At 40.9% G+C, this 20,770-nt stretch overlaps 1 protein-coding gene across 1 annotated transcript in view; it reads right to left on the bottom strand.

The window, feature by feature from the left end:
* The window catches only part of ano8b (anoctamin 8b), a 96,692-nt gene that overhangs the window by 25,540 nt on the left and 50,382 nt on the right, over positions 1–20,770 (bottom strand). The window contains exons 2-4 of the mRNA XM_067431223.1: positions 6,926–7,036; positions 4,387–4,519; positions 2,387–2,525 (exon numbers count right to left, since the gene is read on the bottom strand). Coding sequence (XP_067287324.1) covers positions 2,387–2,525; positions 4,387–4,519; positions 6,926–7,036 — 383 coding nt within the window. The remainder of the gene's footprint in view (positions 1–2,386; positions 2,526–4,386; positions 4,520–6,925; positions 7,037–20,770) is intronic.

The raw sequence follows: 20,770 nt of genomic DNA on the forward strand, positions 1-20,770 counted from the left end.
TCAACTTATTTTATTTCAGTTAATTGTTGTGTATGTTTTTCATCTAATATTTATATTTTATTTCAAATTCGATTAGATATAAATATGAAGTTTACTTGTGCTGTATGATTTCCATTTAGACTTACACATACGCTATGTTGGTAACACTTTAAAATACTATTCCTTCATTTATGAATAACTACAGGAACAAATGAGTAACGCAATATTAACACTCTAGTAACTTCTATTAACTAACAAGAAACTCGGATTAATGAATTAGTAAGTAATTGTGCTTAGTTGCAGGTGGTAGTTCACTATTAGTTCATCAATAACTACTATTTTCTCTACACCTTTTCTTCATTTATTTTTTCACACCTATACTCAGAACTAATATATACAGGTCCATAATTAACATGAATAATGCATAATGTATAATTAATTTTAAAGTGAAGGTCATAGTTTCACCGTCATGTTCTGTTTGTTTTTGGTTTTCAGTCGTCACGTTCCGTTGTCTTAGTTTTCCCGCCTCTTGTCTGTTTCCATAGTAACCCTCATTAGTTAATTTGTCCTAGCTATGTCTAGTTAATCATCTTATTTCTTCCCTTTTCACTCACCCTGCATCCCAATTCGCATACTATCCATACTAAATATTATTTGAAAATAGAATTAGTATGTCCCAAATCGTAGTATGTTGAAAGAGTATTCCAAAGATACCCGGATGGTTTATTATTTCCGGTCCGAATTTGAAGTATGAATCGATGGGCCCTCCAACGGCTGATATTGCCCTCAACCCATTGCGAGGTGGACGGGGATTCGATTAGAACTACAAACGCGGATAAAAAGCGTTAAAAAACTACAAACATGACGGATGTGCGAGTCTGACGGTTATGTAGAGAGGTTTAGATAAAGGGGTTTGAGTGACCAACTATCAATATTTAACCTGACAAAAATATATTTATTCAGTGTTGTCCACATTATATTTCACCTGCAGCAGCATTGTGAACTTTTGTAATGACACGTTTGGCCATTAACTTTTAAATGCATCATTGTATTTAAACTGCAAACACATGAGGAGATCTCTGACCCACAGAGACCCACACGTGGCAGATCAACGAGCGGCTACATTTCTCTCCCATACGGCAGGAGATTAATCTCAATGGAGGATTTGAACTGTGACGAATCTGACGATGATTGACAGGGCAGATAAACGGTGACGGGATGCTCGTAACTAAGCGACAGAGTCCGTTGGCGAAGATGGCGAAGTAGTCCCGAAGCTTGCATACTGTTCTGCTACACACTCAAAAGTATATACTTTTTCTTCACAAAAAGAGTACATACTTTTAGGACGTAGTATAAGTAGGCAAATTGGGACGCAGCATCAGTCTTTGTTCGGTTACTGTTACACACTAATGTTTAAGTGTGTCTTGTTATTGCCTGTCTTTCGCTTATTTGAGATTAAACTACATTTGGGAACTGTTTTTACCTTTCTTCATCTTCCGGTCTTCACACACCCGTGAAAATAGTAACCATCTATTAATGACTCAAGTATGATCCTTTACATCCTTTCAAACAAATACTTTAGAAGTAATTTCTAATTATTTGGATAAGTATTTGAAAGTGAAAAGCATGACTCTAGTAATGACTGTAAGCTTTTGAGGTTTTTGGATAGTAATGGCTTCTGAGAGATTCGGTAACACTTGAGTAATTACTAGTGGGTTATCATGATCTTCACTTTAGAATACTGATCCAAATAATTAGTAATTCCATCTGAAGGATTTGGTAATGCTTAAGTTAATACTAGTGACCTTCACTTTAGAATTAATGATAGATTATTCACATTCATTATGAATCTGTATGTAGTCGTTCTTAGTAATCCTCTGAGAGGAATGGAAAAATATTAGTTATTGATTAACTAATAGTGAACTACCCCATTCCACTGAGCACTATTACTTACTAATTCCTGAATCAGTTTCTTGTTAGTTAATAGTAGTTACTAAAATGTTAATAGTGCATTACTCATTTGTTCCTGTGTAGTTATTCATTAATGATGGAACAGTATTCTAAAGTGTTACTAAATACTCCCTTATAGAACGTAAACTTTGTAAGTTACAATGTTTTTTAATTATACTGTATAAGTAGTAACCGGTAGTTGTTCATTAAAGAGCTATTTCTACCAGATTTAATCCTTAACATTTGTTATGCTGGTATGAATGAACATATTTAGGTATTTTTCACTCGAATAAAACAGCTACCATTTTTAGGTTACCACTTTTTTAGTATATGCATTTTTTTCCTGTTTAAATAAGCACTCTTGACATTAGTGTAGTAAAAATCCTAAACTTGAATTCTGAATTCTCTAAGCAGGCAGAAAGTCCAAACTTTTATGCTCAGCAGCAATGCTAAGGACCTGTGAAGTGAAGAAACAGAGTTCACTCTCGATGTTGTCGTAGATGTAATCTTCCTCACAGGAGAAACTGCGAGACCCGCCACCAAACTCCGGCTTCACAGCTTTCTGCAGTCCCATCTCTTCAGCCCCTCGTAAAAGACTGACCACACAACAAAAACACACAACATGTCAGCATCATGTTAAACTTCAGCTAGCCTCTAACCATGAGCACTAGGAAAGGACCACAATCAAAAATTTCTGTGAATTAAATTGCATCAATTCACAGAATTTCAATTCGGCCAACTGAAAAATTTAGATGTGATCAGTCACTAGAAAGTCACTTTTAGATCAGTCACTTTTTCTTTACAATGTAAGAGGCTTCTTTCAAAATGTTAAATTGAGGTCCCATGAAGTTCTCAACATCTGAAACATTCTTCTTCAGAGGCTCATGTTGAAACATGACAATACACATCAAACAAGCATTAGCTTGACCCTCCTGCCTCATCTCACATCACAGTACATCACCTGAAGAAAACATTAAAGGGTTACTTCAGCAATTTAGCATTAAGCTTTGTATCAGTAGAAACCTGGTAGTATATATGAATTATCGTACTTTCCCCCCTCATATCCCTCTGAGACAAGGGAGTTATGTATTTTATTTCTGAAAAAAAGCCTCTGATGACGCAAATATTGTCATTTTGTGTCATCTTTGGGAATTTTTTGGAATCATCTGCGGAATTTTTGGCCAGAGGCTAAAGACTACAGCCAGTAGTGGGCGCTATTTCCGCATGTTATCAAGAGGTGGGATCGGGGGCTCGGACATTCAAAATGGAGCGGCGCGGAGCAAAGGGAGTGTTTCAACTTTTCAAATGAATTCCTATTAAAGGTCCCGTTCTTCGCAATCCCATCTTTCAAATTTTAGTTAGTGTGAAATGTTGCTGTTAGAGCATAAATAATACCTGTAAAATTATAAAGCTCAAAGTTCAATGCCAAGCGAGATATTTTATTTAACAGAAGTTCCCTTTCAAAGCCTACAGCGAACGGCCGGTTTGGACTACACCCCTGCACTTCCTTCAGGAATGACGTCACTAGAACCGTTTGTTGACTAACCCTCCGCCCACAAGAACACGCAAAATAAGGGGCGTGGTCTTGTTGCTCTCTCCCACGTGGAGAAGAACGCGTATTCAGCGCTTGCATCTCCCCATTATGGTAAGTGGCGGGACCTTTCCGGGCAAAGTGCGCTAAGCTGCTGTCCAATCACAACATGGAAAGCGCTGGCCCAATCAGAACTCATTACGTTTTTCTGAAGGAGGGACTTCATAGAACAAGGAAATCATCAGACCGTTTTTAGGACAGAGAAAACAGCGCTGTACAGATTGTGTCAATTGTGTGAAAAATACTGTGTTTTTTTACACGCAAAACATGAACTCATGTTATATTGCACACTGTAAACATAATCAAAGCCTCAAAAACAAACGAAAAACGGGACCTTTAAAGTTAAGCTTCCATAGGAACGATCTGAAAACGCGCCGTGAATGTATGCCGCAGCCGCGATTACCTCAGCTCTGCTCAGCTCTCCGCTCTCGTGATGAATGTAATCTAACTCCTGCTGTGTTTGTGTTGTGACTTTCGTTCGGCACATTCACACTTTATTGAACAGATACATTCAGTTTTTAATTGTAGTGTCTATTCTCTTACAAAATAATATTATTTTATTACTATACAAATCAAAGTGACAGTGGGGGCGGTGTCATGGTTGGCAAGTGATAACCAGTAGGCAGTAGCAGTGGCTTTGGGAGTGGCCTCGTTGGGCAGCTAAGCAAGTGCATTCTGGGAGTTGTTGTCTTTCATCCACTTTTCTGTCTGGAAGGCACCAAATAAAAAAATTATTTCAAATTTCTACTACATAAATGACCCAGTTTAAATCCACATTCATCTTCCCAGCGCTGAAGTAACCCTTTAATAAATATAACAGAAGAAACAAGAGATAAGAGAGAGAGATTCTTCCCGTCTCCTCTCACTTTTCGTATGTGGCCGTGACGAAGAAGGCGTGCATTCTGGTGTGTTTGTGATGTCGGATCTGGATAATGAGTTCTGGGATGCCGAGCCGTATGTGGTTCAGGAGCCAGAGCAGCGTGTGGTCATCTGTGGTGTCTGCACAGAGACAAATATAAACACTTCAGTCTCTGTGATGACTAATATACGGTTTGTATTATGTTCAGATACACTGCTGAAAAATACAACAAAAGTCATCCTGAAATTTCATGCTGGTCCAGGCTGGTTTAAACACGCATGCCTTGATAATGACCAACATCCATAACAAATGCTAGTGATCAGCTATTTTTGTTTAAAATACTACTTTGTAAGCCTAAATAATGTAAATTCACAGACTGTCCTAAAAACAACAACTCTATTGGTCGTTTTTCAAGCACCTGATTAAGAACTTTATTTACGTTTTAAAGTCATGCTGGTGTAAAAAGTATTTTACGTTACGTCAGTCGTCATAGAAATAGTATCAACTGCAAATTTTCACTTTCTACAGTGGACAAAAGGGATAAAGAATTTTGTCTTTTGTGAAGACACTGTTGAGAGCCAAACAGTTATTCACTTACACGTGGAGGTCAAAAATGACTTTTTTTTTTCCTCCAATAAAATGAATGTCCTATATTTTAGTTCAATCATGTTTTTATGTAATATTTTGTATTTTTAAAGGAATTTTATGGTAGTAAATTATATTTCTAAACACTATAAAAAAATGTCTCCAATTGAAAATTGTCTCCAATTTGGTCGCATGGTCACATGGCATATTATTTCTAAAGTGAAAAAGCAAAAAGAAAAAGTGTGATTTTATATTATGAAAAATGCACAAAAATACTATTTTTCATTTTATATATGAAATATATATTTATTTTCCAACATTTTTTACTCTAAAAGCCATAAATCTAAACAAGTTGTGTTCCAAATTTGAGTTTAATATCTCAAAAAAAATGTGCTTTTAGTAAGATTTTGTTTGGGTGCAGTACCAAATGTTTCCATGTACCATTCATTTCCTATGCAGCCATTTTTGACCACAAGAAGTACAGGTGTGAAACTCTTTTTAAAACCATTTAACCTTTTCAAATCATGTCCATGATTAAGGGACCTTTTTTAACGTTCTGACCGCATGGTCTTAAGCTCATGGCGCAGCTGCACTTAAGGTCCCAATACACTTTTCTAGTTTACCGATGGAAAAAATGGTCGGTGTGCCAGGCACATGTTCCAAAAGGTTTGTACCTATTCTCTTAATAAGTAATGGGTGGGTTCTGGGCGTAACATGCAATAAACCAATCAGAGTCTCATCTCCCATTCCCTTTAAAAGCCAGTTGCACTTGCACCATGGCGGGTTCGCTGTTTACATGGCAGAACACTCAGGAAAACCTTTTATTTTTCAATATTTAAAATATTATATAATGCATGCTGCTGTGCGTCCCTGTGTGTGTTCAGTGTTGCTGTTCCTAGAGTTTGTGCTGTTTTAGAATATGTTTTAGTATGAATGTTATTGATGGATAAAGCATGATTATTTTGTAAAAACTTTTGTATGCAGATTTCTAGGGGTGACCCCTAATAGTCGAAGATACGATGCATCGATATGCAGGACTGGATTCGACCACTGATCTCATGGTTGAATCTTCGCGGGTGTTATGAAACGAGGATCATACCATTTTGGCAATATGGGGGTGCTCAATATTAGTGTTATAAAGACGTGTCGCGGTGCTGAGCGATCGCCCCTTTAAGGGCACTGAGCTTCGCACCGGACGCGCTGCGCCTTTAAAATTCGAACACATATACACCGACGGCGGCATTCGACGCCTGTCCGCGGCGATTAAATGTATATTTCCCTCAAATCGTGAATGTACATTCTGATTTCACCCTGTGCTACAAGATACCCTCATCGTGCAGCTCTTCTGTCAGAAGTCGATTCAAAATTGAGCTTGCGTGTATAATGTTCATGTCTGCCTGGTGTGAGATACCTGAGACACTGCGCTGACCTTCAGTCTGGTGTGCGACCCCCTTTAGGCACAATCGGCTTAAGAAAGTGCGTATAAACGCACTCAATGAGTTCTTTTCCTCTCTAGGCAGGTTTTTTTTTTTTTTAGGTTTATTTATCAAAATGTTCTTTTATATATTTGTGTGATGTTCTGTGTTTCGATCGCAGCCTTTAAATGTTATGAGAGAACGGTTAATTTACGAATGTGTAGTGTAGCCTAGTTTTGATCATTTTATTAAAAGTGGTAGCTGTGTGCCGTGTGTAAAGTAAAATAAAAATAGTCTTAGCCTCCTACTGACTAGTGTTCTGCCCTTCCCAACCCGTTTATACCATTTATTTTTTTCCGGTCTGGTTTACACACATAGATGATTCGACTTTCGGTCGACCATAGAGAGATTCTAAAATTCTGATTCGAATGTCTAAATCCTTAGTCGGGGACACCCCTACAGATTTCACACAAGTTTGCACACGATTAGGGAAAAAGAAGGAAGAAAGCAAGAAAGACAGAAAGAGAAAGAGAACATCTGAGGCACCTGGAAACGTCATAAGGACATCACAGTTCTCTGTGGGCACCGTCTTCATCCAGGATTTATGGGACATGATGTGTCTCCCGGCCTGCAGCAGCCGCTTTCCAAATAGCTTATCTGAGGAACAGAACAGAACAAGGAGAGAGAAAAGAAAACAAACGTCAGTCACTTTCCAATGTTGCTATGGACAAACAGACCCACTCCGAGCCGTTCATTCTCCCTCTCTCTTACAGTGCCAAGTTTAAATGTCACACTCAGTCCCCTTGAAACATGAGAAGAGGAGACATGACCGAATGCTCCAGCGCTGAAGTCCTGACAGCACAGCGGCCAGTGTCTGAATATGAACAATGACCTCAGAGACCAGAGACTCTGCTCAATGTGTGCCACTGGGGCTGAGATTTTTTTAAATACTAGACATTTTTTTTAATGTTTAAATGTTTTTATTTGATATTTCAGCAGACGATCATTTGAAACTATACTAGCAAACAAATAAAACGTATCCTAACAAATATGCATGAAAAAAAGACTAGGTTAGGTTTAGTATTTTATTTTAAATAAGACGGATGGATGAACATGTTCAAGCTCAGAGAATGTGGAATTAAGATATAAATTATTAGAAATTAAGATACATATAAATTATGTTGTTACTATATATATTTTTAATAAATGTGTGTCTTTATTTAAGATGTTCTATTTATCAAAGAATCCTGAAAAAATGTATCATGCTTTCCACAAAAATAATAAGCAGCATAACTGGTTTCTGAGATTTGAAATGTTTCTTGAGCACTAAATCAGCATGTTAGAATGATTTCTGAATTATCACGTGACAGTAATGATCATAAAAATTCAACTTTCAACATTATTTTCACATCAAAATAAATCACAATGCTGATTTAAGCATTATTCACATCCAAAAGCATTGTGATAACATCTTTCTTTCATGTTTCATGCACTGCTCAAGTTTGGGGCGAGACAATGCATTCGTTTTTTTAACAATATCTGACAAAAATATGTTTCAAAACAGTTATTATTTCTGCAAATTCTTTTTGGCAATGTTAGAGGCACAATTCACAAAAGAGATCTAAATTGTGATTTATCTTTCCTATCGGATGGAACACATTTTTTAATTATTGTTTTCAGTTTCAAAATATCTAAGTCATCCAATTAAGTCTAAATTGGAAAGAAAGATTTAAATGCATTAAAAACACAAATAAAGAGGTTCTGGTCAGTTGTGTTGTGTTCTTGGCGACCGCTCTATAAATGTTCAGCTGCTCACAGTGGCTTCATGCTCACTGATGCATGACCTTCAGAAAGTGGGACACAGTCTACATAAATCTGACACAATCTCAGGTCACTATCAGCAGCAAATAAATAATCTGCTAGAGAAAAAAAGGTTATCATAAAATATTGCTAACACCAAATTTGCAATTTATTTCTAATCTAAAGCTTTAACATAATGTGAAGGATCAAGAATTTTATTTAAAAAAAAATAATAATTATAATAATTATTATTATTATTATTATTACAGTTTTTTTATTGCTTATACACAATTTCTGAAACTATGGCTTGATTTCTCTAAACTCTACACAAAACCATAAAATATGCACACAACATTGCAAAACGTCACAAATCTCTTACAAAACCAAACACTACATTCAAAACTATTTTAATTATTTCAACAACAAATACATGTTTTTGAGTAACCCAACATCAAGTCAAGCCATAGTATGCCCATCAAAAAACCCTATGAATATGAAAAATGTAAAACACTACTATAATGTGTTTTTTGCTTGTCAGGTGTGCCGCTAAGGGTGCTTTTTATTTATGAATCTTTTTTTTTCTGGAAACATTGAGTTTGATTTCTAAATGATTAATTTATGTATATGTGTTTTCACACATGATCATTGAGTGCAGGTCATTGGGAAATTATTGTGCCATATAAATAACTATTTTATAAATGAAACACAACAACTGTTAGCTTTGAATTATTTAATCTAATGTAGGGAACTGTGTTTAGCATTTAGCAAAAAGTTTGTTTTTCAATTTCAAACTAGGTGTATAGCAAGTGTGCTTGCAGTTTTGCAGACTTGGTCTGAACTCTGAAGCTTAGGTACACGAGGGAATGGTTTCACTGAGTGGGTCCTCAAGTACCAGTTATAGGGCCCTATCATACACCCCACGCAATGGCAGGCGCAACAACTGACGCGATGCAAGTGTTTTTTGCTAGTTTGAGTCTGACGCAGTTATCATTTTCATGTCCAGTGCCACGGAGTAAAGACAACAAATGCACTCGCACGCAAGTTCTGCCGTGCTGGTCTAAAAAACGAGGTGTGTTCAGGCGCATTGCTATTTATCTGCACTGCGGTGTGTTATTTAAAGCGCATCTATAGACGGGTGCACAACGAGCGTACACTCTGCTTAAGGGGGGGGGGGGGGAAACACTCAGTTTCAGTCAATCTCATGTCAATCTTGAGTACCTATAGAGTAGTATTGCATCCTTCATATCTCCAAAAAGTCTTTAGTTTTATTATATTTATAAAAGAAATATGGGCTGTACTGAGTCTTTCCGGAAAAAAACGAGCGCCTGGAGGCGTATCGTGTGGGCGGAGCTAAAGAATGACCAGCACACCCAAAGCGGTGACGTCCTCAAGCGTGGAGAAGCCCATGGCTATCCATCTCAGCTAATAGATATATGATCCAGAATCATTCGGAGGCTGAAATAAATTGAACAGGGGAAGCAACAACAGCAGGACGTCCGTCTCTGTGGTATGTACTGTATTTAGTGGCCTGTCAACATTTGTGTGTCTTTACTCGCAGTTTATGAGGACATGATTCGGTTTATGGACTATTGTATGTGACTAAACCTTAGCAGTAGCAATAAAACGGTTTTGCACGTCAGACTAGTGTAACGTTATACAGAGAACAACAATGGAGTAACCGTTAGCGCATTTGAATGACGAAGCACGTGATCGTGTCGTTTACTGATGTTTACTCACGTGACGATAAGCAACAGCACAGACATTTGAAGCAGTTTTACTCACCGGCTGCTTCCAAAGCAGGACCGAACCTTTATAGCTGGGACCGCTCAGTCAAAAACACACTTCTTTGGTATGATTTGGTAAAGTCCTGACAGCTGTGAATGGTGGAAATCCACTTTGCGACGCGACTGAAGCGATGTTGTGAAGCTTCTCGTCATTTCTGCGTTCAAATCGGTTCAAAGGCAGCGCTGCCTTCCCGGAATGATGTGCTGAAGCGTTGAAGTCGCTTGATGTCAATAAAGTGGAGCGCGGCGCGTCATAAGTGTTCACGGACGACTGGATCTGCACCTGAGAGAGTGTTTATGGGCGTGCATTTCCTCTCTCGCTCTAGTGACGCGCACGCACCCTACCGGGAGAAGAGCCCGTACGGCCCATACAAGGACCTTCCGCTCTATTAACGTCAAGCCAACCAATACTCGAAAAAAACTCTACGAAACTTGTGAGAAACCGGAAGGAGTAATTTTAACACAGAAATACTCCATCAAACGTCCAACATTAGTTTTTGAAACTTTGTCTATGTTTAGGATGGGAATCCAAGTCTTTAAAAGTGTAAAAAGCTCAGTATGCATGAAACAGCATTTCAACCCCCCTTAAACGTGCAGAGTGTACATGCAAATCCAGTAGATGGCGCTCCCGGACAGTGTGGACAACACTGAATAAATATATTTTTGTCAGGTTAAATATTGATAGTTGGTTACTCAAACCCCTTTATCTAAACTTCTCTACTTAACCGTCGAACTCGCACATCCGTCATGTTTGTAGTTTTTTAACGCTTTTTAGCCGCGTTTGTAGAATCGAATCGAATCATCGTCCAACTCGCAATGGGTTGTGGGCAATATCAGCCGTTAGAGTGCACGTCGATCCGTACATCGAATTAGGACCGGAAATAGTAAACCATCCGGGTATCTTTGGAATACTCTTTTCAACATACTACGATTTGGGACATACTAATTCTATTTTCGAATACTAATTAGTATGGATGGTACGCGAATTGGGACGCAGGTTGTATTTGCGTGCTTGCCAAAACCATTCACACATTTTTTTGTTAACTGGCAAGCAGCGTTGTCACAGTGACAGGGATTAGCAGCTCATCTTCTTCTTTGTCAGTTCCTCTTCGTCATACCAAAGTGTGCTCTGCAAGACCGTTTTTGTGTTTGAGCGCAACCAAGCCGTGTTTTCCTGTAACTTCAACAGCTCCAAGCACGTGAACAAATGCGCCGATCTCATTGGTTGGCCAGTTTTTAACGTGCCGTGTCAAAAAACAACAACAAAAGCAAGACGTATTTATTTTTAATTGATGCTTTTACACTTGCCGTTTTGCGCCTCGGTGTGCACACTCACATTGGCGCCCTTTGTTTAGTCAGGAGGTGTTAAATGTTGGTGATAAACGCATGTGCAAAAAAAAAAAAAAAACCTCCTGGTGTGAACAGGCCTTTAGTGCTCAATTCTGATTTATTGGTCAGATCAATTTTGGTGTGTTTGGCTATTATAATTATTTGGCTATTCACATTTTTAAATGTGGTCAATATCAGCTTCAAACGTGGTGAACAGGTCGCAGTCCTAAACCGACCTGCATACGCAAAAGAATAATAACAAAGACGGCATTACGTGTGGCTTTTAATAACAAAACTCAAGAGACTTATTCCAGGATGACAACGCCAAGATTTATCAGGCTCAAATTGTGAAAGAATTGTTGGGAGGGAGCATGAAGAATCATTTTCACACATGAATTGGCACCTCCTGGCCTTTAGTTAATTGAAAATCTTTGGAATGTGCTGGAGGAGACTTTACAGAGTGCTGGACTCTTGCATTGTCAATACAAAATCTTGACCAAAAATTAATGCACCTCTTAATGGAAATAACATTTATTTCTATGAAGAGATGGTTTTAAGTATAGGACTATTTAAATCTATCAGGTTTGGTGTCTTGTGTCACAAAACCAATGACGCTGGTAGTTCTCTCGGACAAATGAGTGATCTGCAGTGTTTACAACCCTCAAGTTGTCCCAAACCTGTATGAGTTTCTTTGTTCTGCTGAACACAAAATAAGATATTTGGAACAATGTTTGGAACCTAACATGCTAGAAATATAATAATCACTGCAATAATTATCCAATAAGCAACTCTTTTTTTTACCTGAATGTTGCATTGTATAATATATTAAAGGGATAGTTCACCCAAAAAATATATATATATATTTTTTTTATCTGCTTACCCCCAGAGCATCCAAGACATAGGTGTGACTTTGTTTCTTCAGTAGAACACAAATTAACTACTTAAACTCCAAGACCATTTTTGGGGATTTCTGCCTGGATTTGGCCCACCCAAATTGAAAACCTTCCCATACACACATACCGGCGTGAGCGTCAAAATTCGCTCTTGCCGCCCTGCCAACAACGCTGTAGAAAGCTTCGTGGACGCGCTACCGCTCTGACGTAGATCGAATGTTTTTTCTTTTTAAAAACTGTATTTAAAGAGGCCGCAAATCAAACAAGCATGTTGATGGATAGACTGACCACAAGTAGGGTATAAATTAACCTCATGAAATCGTTTAAATGTGAAAGTTAGAATGAATTGCATACCCGCTGAACAACGAGCGTTCTAGTGCCTATGAAATAGTGTTGTGCGACTTCTTAACAAATTACACATCACTATGAATGATCTCGTCATAAATGATAGGGAAACCCAAACAGTAATGATTAACTTCTCTTACATTTTGCTTAGGAACTAATGTGGTCGGAACCAAAGTTTAGATGCCTGCGTTCTCTGGATTTCTCTCAAGCGGAGCAGTTCTACATTCTGATTGGTTGCCGCCGGTTGCCACCGAACCGCGTCATAGCTCATTACCATAAAGTTGAGCTGATTTCAACTCTCCTCGACACCCAAATCGTCCAAGACGCGCCACGCCACTCTCGCCGGAGCTTGCCTAGTTTGAGTCTGACGCAGTTATCATTTTCATGTCCAGTGCCACGGAGTAAAGACAACAAATGCACTCGCACGCAAGTTCTGCCGTGCTGGTCTAAAAAACGAGGTGTGTTCAGGCGCATTGCTATTTATCTGCACTGCGGTGTGTTATTTAAAGCGCATCTATAGACGGGTGCACAACGAGCGTACACTCTGCTTAAAGGGGGGGGGGGGGGGGGTGAAACACTCAGTTTCAGTCAATCTCATGTCAATCTTGAGTACCTATAGAGTAGTATTGCATCCTTCATATCTCCGAAAAGTCTTTAGTTTTATTATATTTATAAAAGAAATATGGGCTGTACTGAGTCTTTCCGGAAAAAAACGAGCGCCTGGAGGCGTATCGAGTGGGCGGAGCTAAAGAATGACCAGCACACCCAAAGCGGTGACGTCCTCAAGCGTGGAGAAGCCCATGGCTATCGATCTCAGCTAATAGATATATCATCCAGAATCATTCGGAGGCTGAAATAAATTGAACAGGGGAAGCAACAACAGCAGGACGTCCGTCTCTGTGGTATGTACTGTATTTAGTGGCCTGTCAACATTTGTGTGTCTTTACTCGCAGTTTATGAGGACATGATTCGGTTTATGGACTATTGTATGTGACTAAACCTATGCAGTAGCAATAAAACGGTTTTGCACGTCAGACTAGTGTAACGTTATACAGAGAACAACAATGGAGTAACCGTTAGCGCATTTGAATGACGAAGCACGTGATCGTGTCGTTTACTGATGTTTACTCACGTGACGATAAGCAACAGCACAGACATTTGAAGCAGTTTTACTCACCGGCTGCTTCCAAAGCAGGACCGAACCTTTATAGCTGGGACCGCTCAGTCAAAAACACACTTCTTTGGTATGATTTGGTAAAGTCCTGACAGCTGTGAATGGTGGAAATCCACTTTGCGACGCGACTGAAGCGATGTTGTGAAGCTTCTCGTCATTTCTGCGTTCAAATCGGTTCAAAGGCAGCGCTGCCTTCCCGGAATGATGTGCTGAAGCGTTGAAGTCGCTTGATGTCAATAAAGTGGAGCGCGGCGCGTCATAAGTGTTCACGGACGACTGGATCTGCACCTGAGAGAGTGTTTATGGGCGTGCATTTCCTCTCTCGCTCTAGTGACGCGCACGCACCCTACCGGGAGAAGAGCCCGTACGGCCCATACAAGGACCTTCCGCTCTATTAACGTCAAGCCAACCCATACTCGAAAAAAACTCTACGAAACTTGTGAGAAACCGGAAGGAGTAATTTTAACACAGAAATACTCCATCAAACGTCCAACATTAGTTTTTGAAACTTTGTCTATGTTTAGGATGGGAATCCAAGTCTTTAAAAGTGTAAAAAGCTCAGTATGCATGAAACAGCATTTCAACCCCCCTTAAACGTGCAGAGTGTACATGCAAATCCAGTAGATGGCGCTCCCGGACAGTGTGGACAACACTGAATAAATATATTTTTGTCAGGTTAAATATTGATAGTTGGTTACTCAAACCCCTTTATCTAAACTTCTCTACTTAACCGTCGAACTCGCACATCCGTCATGTTTGTAGTTTTTTAACGCTTTTTAGCCGCGTTTGTAGAATCGAATCGAATCATCGTCCAACTCGCAATGGGTTGTGGGCAATATCAGCCGTTAGAGTGCACGTCGATCCGTACATCGAATTAGGACCGGAAATAGTAAACCATCCAGGTATCTTTGGAATACTCTTTTCAACATACTACGATTTGGGACATACTAATTCTATTTTCGAATACTAATTAGTATGGATGGTACGCGAATTGGGACGCAGGTTGTATTTGCGTGCTTGCCAAAACCATTCACACATTTTTTTGTTAACTGGCAAGCAGCGTTGTCACAGTGACAGGGATTAGCAGCTCATCTTCTTCTTTGTCAGTTCCTCTTCGTCATACCAAAGTGTGCTCTGCAAGACCGTTTTTGTGTTTGAGCGCAACCAAGTCGTGTTTTCCTGTAACTTCAACAGCTCCAAGCACGTGAACAAATGCGCCGATCTCATTGGTTGGCCAGTTTTTAACGTGCCGTGTCAAAAAACAACAACAAAAGCAAGACGTATTTATTTTTAATTGATGTTTTTACACTTGCCGTTTTGCGCCTCGGTGTGCACACTCACATTGGCGCCCTTTGTTTAGTCAGGAGGTGTTAAATGTTGGTGATAAACGCATGTGCAAAAAAAAAAAAAAAAACCTCCTGGTGTGAACAGGCCTTTAGTGCTCAATTCTGATTTATTGGTCAGATCAATTTTGGTGTGTTTGGCTATTATAATTATTTGGCTATTCACATTTTTAAATGTGGTCAATATCAGCTTCAAACGTGGTGAACAGGTCGCAGTCCTAAACCGACCTGCATACGCAAAAGAATAATAACAAAGACGGCATTACGTGTGGCTTTTAATAACAAAACTCAAGAGACTTATTCCAGGATGACAACGCCAAGATTTATCAGGCTCAAATTGTGAAAGAATTGTTGGGAGGGAGCATGAAGAATCATTTTCACACATGAATTGGCACCTCCTGGCCTTTAGTTAATTGAAAATCTTTGGAATGTGCTGGAGGAGACTTTACAGAGTGCTGGACTCTTGCATTGTCAATACAAAATCTTGACCAAAAATTAATGCACCCCTTAATGGAAATAACATTTATTTCTATGAAGAGATGGTTTTAAGTATAGGACTATTTAAATCTATCAGGTTTGGTGTCTTGTGTCACAAAACCAATGACGCTGGTAGTTCTCTCGGACAAATGAGTGATCTGCAGTGTTTACAACCCTCAAGTTGTCCCAAACCTGTATGAGTTTCTTTGTTCTGCTGAACACAAAATAAGATATTTGGAACAATGTTTGGAACCTAACATGCTAGAAATATAATAATCACTGCAATAATTATCCAATAAGCAACTCTTTTTTTTACCTGCATGTTGCATTGTATAATATATTAAAGGGATAGTTCACCCAAAAAATATATATATTTTTTTTTTATCTGCTTACCCCCAGAGCATCCAAGACATAGGTGTGACTTTGTTTCTTCAGTAGAACACAAATTAACTACTTAAACTCCAAGACCATTTTTGGGGATTTCTGCCTGGATTTGGCCCACCCAAATTGAAAACCTTCCCATACACACATACCGGCGAGAGCGTCAAAATTCGCTCTTGCCGCCCTGCCAACAACGCTGTAGAAAGCTTCGTGGACGCGCTACCGCTCTGACGTAGATCGAATATTTTTTCTTTTTAAAAACTGTATTTAAAGAGGCCGCAAATCAAACAAGCATGTTGATGGATAGACTGACCACAAGTAGGGTATAAATTAACCTCATGAAATCGTTTAAATGTGAAAGTTAGAATGAATTGCATACCCGCTGAACAACGAGCGTTCTAGTGCCTATGAAATAGTGTTGTGCGACTTCTTAACAAATTACACATCACTATGAATGATCTCGTCATAAATGATAGGGAAACCCAAACAGTAATGATTAACTTCTCTTACATTTTGCTTAGGAACTAATGTGGTCGGAACCAAAGTTTACATGCCTGCGTTCTCTGGATTTCTCTCAAGCGGAGCAGTTCTACATTCTGATTGGTTGCCGCCGGTTGCCACCGAACCGCGTCATAGCTCATTACCATAAAGTTGAGCTGATTTCAACTCTCCTCGACGCCCAAATCGTCCAAGACACGCCACGCCACTCTCGCCGGAGCTTGCCGCCCAGCTCCCATTGAAAATGAATGACTTCCGGCCACCTTGCCACTCTCGCCACTGGCGGTGTGAACTAAGTGTTAGAGTGTTAGAGTGGTCTAAGTTTAAAATGTTTGTGTAATTTTACAGAAAACCCTTTGAAGTTACATAAAACACTGCTAAAAGTGATAAACATGTAAGTATATGTTATCTAAGCTGTAATAACCCCCCCCCAAAAAGTAGGGCTTTTTGATTTTTTTAAAATAAATTCATTTTTAAAAGTGTGTAACTCAGGCCCTGTGTGCTCTAGGACCCTGCAGACAGTTTGGGCTGCTTCCACTTAATTACAGAAAATAGCTGAAAAAAGAAGTTTGTCTGTGTCATGATGTATGAAAGATTTATTTAAATGAGAATGAAGGGATGACCCCCCTTTTTCCCCCTCCCCCGCCCTGCTACCCCCCTCCCACCACCATATACAGTGATATAAATGCAATATTCTAGTGTCATTAAATTCATTATATATGCTGGAAACAGCCCAAAGTGTCTGCAGGGTCCTAGAGCACAAAGGGCATGAGTTAAACACTTTCAAAAATGAATTTATATTAAAAAAATCAAAAAGCGCCTAATTTTTTGGGGGGTTGAGACAACATATACATACACGTTTATCACTTTTAGCAGTGTTTTATGTAACTTTAAAGGGTTTCCTGTAAAATGACACCAACATTTTGAACCTAGACCACTGTATGTGTGTATGGGAGGCTTTTCAATTTGGGTAGGCCAAATCCAGGCGGAAATGGCACCAGAGTAATTTAGTGTAAAAACATTACTTTGTGTAAAACAAATGTCAAAGTGATGCATATCTCCTTTCAAATGGTACCACATATGACATCATAGCGCCTCCACAGACATTTACAATTGAAAGTATATACATGACAATGCCCAGGGACTACGGGTGGAAAATAGCAATTTGCTAAAACCTGGCGCAATATATCTATTATTGTGCACTGTACCTGTCTCAAATAAAAGTAATAATAATAATAATAATAATAATAATAATTCCCGACCCTGAACTGTCCATGGAGTTTAAGCGGTTAAGATTTTTAACTCCAAACTGTAACGGATTCACAGAGGCAGGATTCAAAAGCAAGTAATTCAGTTTATTTGACGGATAGTGTCACAGAAGTCAAAACTCAGAACAGTGAAGAAGTCCGGATAAGACAGAGCAGTGAGAGAGGCTCTGTTGGCGACACGGGCAGGCTGTGAGCAGCTGTGACTCGGGAGGTCGGTACAGGTAATCCGGGAAGGGATCCAGCGTTTCACGGAAGGGGGAAACGACAACCAACACGGAGACACAAGGGGAAACATCCAATAACGCTCTGACAAAGACAAGAGAGAAACAGAGAGACTAAATAGGGTGAAGGTGATGAGTTGCAGCTGGTGCAGGTGATCAGCCACAGGTGTGTGATGAGCCAATCCCAGGCTCCGCCCTCAGCTACATTCAACACGCACCCAAGAGTGAGACAGGGAATCCATGAACCGTGACAGTACCCCTCCCCCTAGGAGCGTCCCCTGACCGACCTTACCTGTTGATTGTAATCATCAATAAGGGAGTGATCCAGAATGTCCCTAGCAGGAACCCAACTTCTCTCCTCCGGACCGTAACCTTCCCAGTCCACCAAGTACTGGAAACCGCGTCCCCTCCGTCTAGAATCCAGAATGCGATTAACCGAATAAGTTGGTTCCCCATCTACGAGTCGCGGCGGTGGGGGAACCGGGACTGGCGGATTAAGGTGGGAGTGAAAAACAGGTTTGATTTTGGATACATGGAAGGCGGGATGAATCCTCCTGTACGCCGGAGGGAGTTTGAGGCGGACTGTCACCGGACTAATGATCTTGGTGACAGTGAACGGGCCGATAAATTTGGGAGCAAGTTTATTAGATACGGAGCGGAGAGGGATGTTCTTGGTAGAAAGCCACACTTTTTGACCGACGACGTAAACGGGAGGCTTAGACCGGTGGCGATCGGCTTTAGCCTTGGTGCGCGCTCCCACCTGGAGCAGAGTCTCACGGGCTCTGGTCCATGTGCGATGACACCTCTGGATAAAGGCGTGAACAGAGGGGACCGCGACCTCGGAATCCAGACTAGGAAAAATAGGTGGCTGGTAACCTACACTACACTCAAATGGCGAAAGGCCCGTAGATGACACTGGTAACGAGTAATGAGCGTACTCAACCATAGAGAGTTGCTGGCTCCAGGATGAAGGATTCTTGGATACCAAACATCGCAACACTCTCTCCAGATCCTGATTGGCTCTCTCGGTCTGACCGTTGCTTTGGGGGTGATAACCCGAAGACAGACTAACCGTGGCTCCTAGTAATTTACTAAACTCCTGCCAAAATTTGGACACAAATTGGGAACCTCTGTCGGAGACCACGTCCATCGGGAGGCCATGTAACCGAAAGACGTGATCTACTACAGATACCGCTGTCTCCTTGGCTGAGGGTAATTTGGGCAAGGGAATGAAATGTGCTGCCTTCGAGAATCGGTCCACGACGGTCAAAACGACCGTCTTGCCCTGGGAGGGCGGGAGGGCGGTAACAAAATCTAGAGCGATGTGGGACCAGGGTCTCGAAGGAACAGACAGCGGCTGAAGTAACCCCTGGGGAGGTTGGTTAGATGTCTTACCAACCGCACAGACCGAGCAAGCCAAAACGAAACTGCGAATGTCCCGAGCCATAAGTGGCCACCAAAATCGTTGCTTTATTAAACTGCAAGTGCGGTTTACCCCTGGATGACAGGCAATGTTGGAGCAGTGACCCCATTTGAGGACCTCGGATCTTAACCCCTCCGGAACGAATAAACAACTCGGTGGGCCGCCGGGCGGGGGCGTTACCCCTTCTAAGGCCACTTTGACCTTCGATTCGATCTCCCATGTGAGTGTAGAGATAACTATCTTCTCTGGCAAAATACACTCGGGAGTAACCGGGCGTTCGGAAGCATCAAAAATACGAGATAAAGAGTCGGGTTTGATGTTTTTAGACCCAGGGCGGTACGAGAGAACAAAGTCAAAACGTCCGAAAAAAAGTGCCCACCGAGCCTGCCTGGAGTTGAGTCTTTTAGCAGATCTAATATATTCAAGGTTCTTATGATCCGTCCATACAATAAAAGGTACCCCCGACCGATGACGCCATTCAAGCCAATGACGCCACTCCTCCAACGCTAACTTGACGGCCAACAACTCTCTGTTACCAATGTCATAATTGCGTTTGGCAGGAGAAAGACGATGGGAGAAAAACGCGCACGGGTGCATCTTGTCATCTGAGGGAGAGCGCTGTGAAAGAACCGCTCCTACCCCCACCTCTGACGCGTCGACCTCTACCACGAACTGACGTGTGGAATCAGGGGCGACTAAGATGGGAGCCGAAACAAAGCGGCTTTTGAGTTTGGCGAATACAGCCTCGGCTGAATCGGACCACCTGAACGTCGTTCGGGGAGAGGTCAAGGCAGTCAGAGGTGCGGCTAGTTGGCTGAAATTGCGAATAAAACGCCGATAGAAATTGGCGAACCCCAGAAACCTCTGTAGGGCCTTACGGGAATCTGGACTTGGCCAATCCATCACAGCCTTAACCTTGTCGGGATCCATGCGCATTCCCTCCGATGACACGATGTACCCTAAAAAAGGAACAGACTGTGCATGAAAAGCGCATTTCTCCGCCTTGACAAAAAGCCCATTCTCTAGCAACCTCTGAAGCACTCGTCTGACGTGTCGAACATGTTCCTGGAGAGACGAAGAAAAAATCAAAATGTCATCCAGGTAGACATATATGAATTGGTCGACCATGTCTCTCAACACATCATTGACGAGTGCCTGGAAGACCGCTGGGGAGTTGGAAAGGCCGAAAGGCATGACCAAGTATTCAAAATGCCCCCTGGGGGTTTTAAATGCGGTTTTCCATTCATCCCCCTCCCTGATGCGAACCAAATGATAAGCGTTACGTAAGTCCAACTTCGTGAAGACGGATGCTCCCTGTAACCTCTCGAAAGCTGAAGACATCAACGGCAAAGGATAGGTATTCTTTACCGTGATGTTATTCAGCCCTCGGTAATCAATGCAAGGTCGCAGAGAACCATCCTTCTTCCCCACGAAGAAGAACCCCGCCCCCGCTGG

Source organism: Pseudorasbora parva, chromosome 22, assembly GCF_024679245.1.
Source record: "Pseudorasbora parva isolate DD20220531a chromosome 22, ASM2467924v1, whole genome shotgun sequence".
Classification (NCBI taxonomy): domain Eukaryota; kingdom Metazoa; phylum Chordata; class Actinopteri; order Cypriniformes; family Gobionidae; genus Pseudorasbora; species Pseudorasbora parva.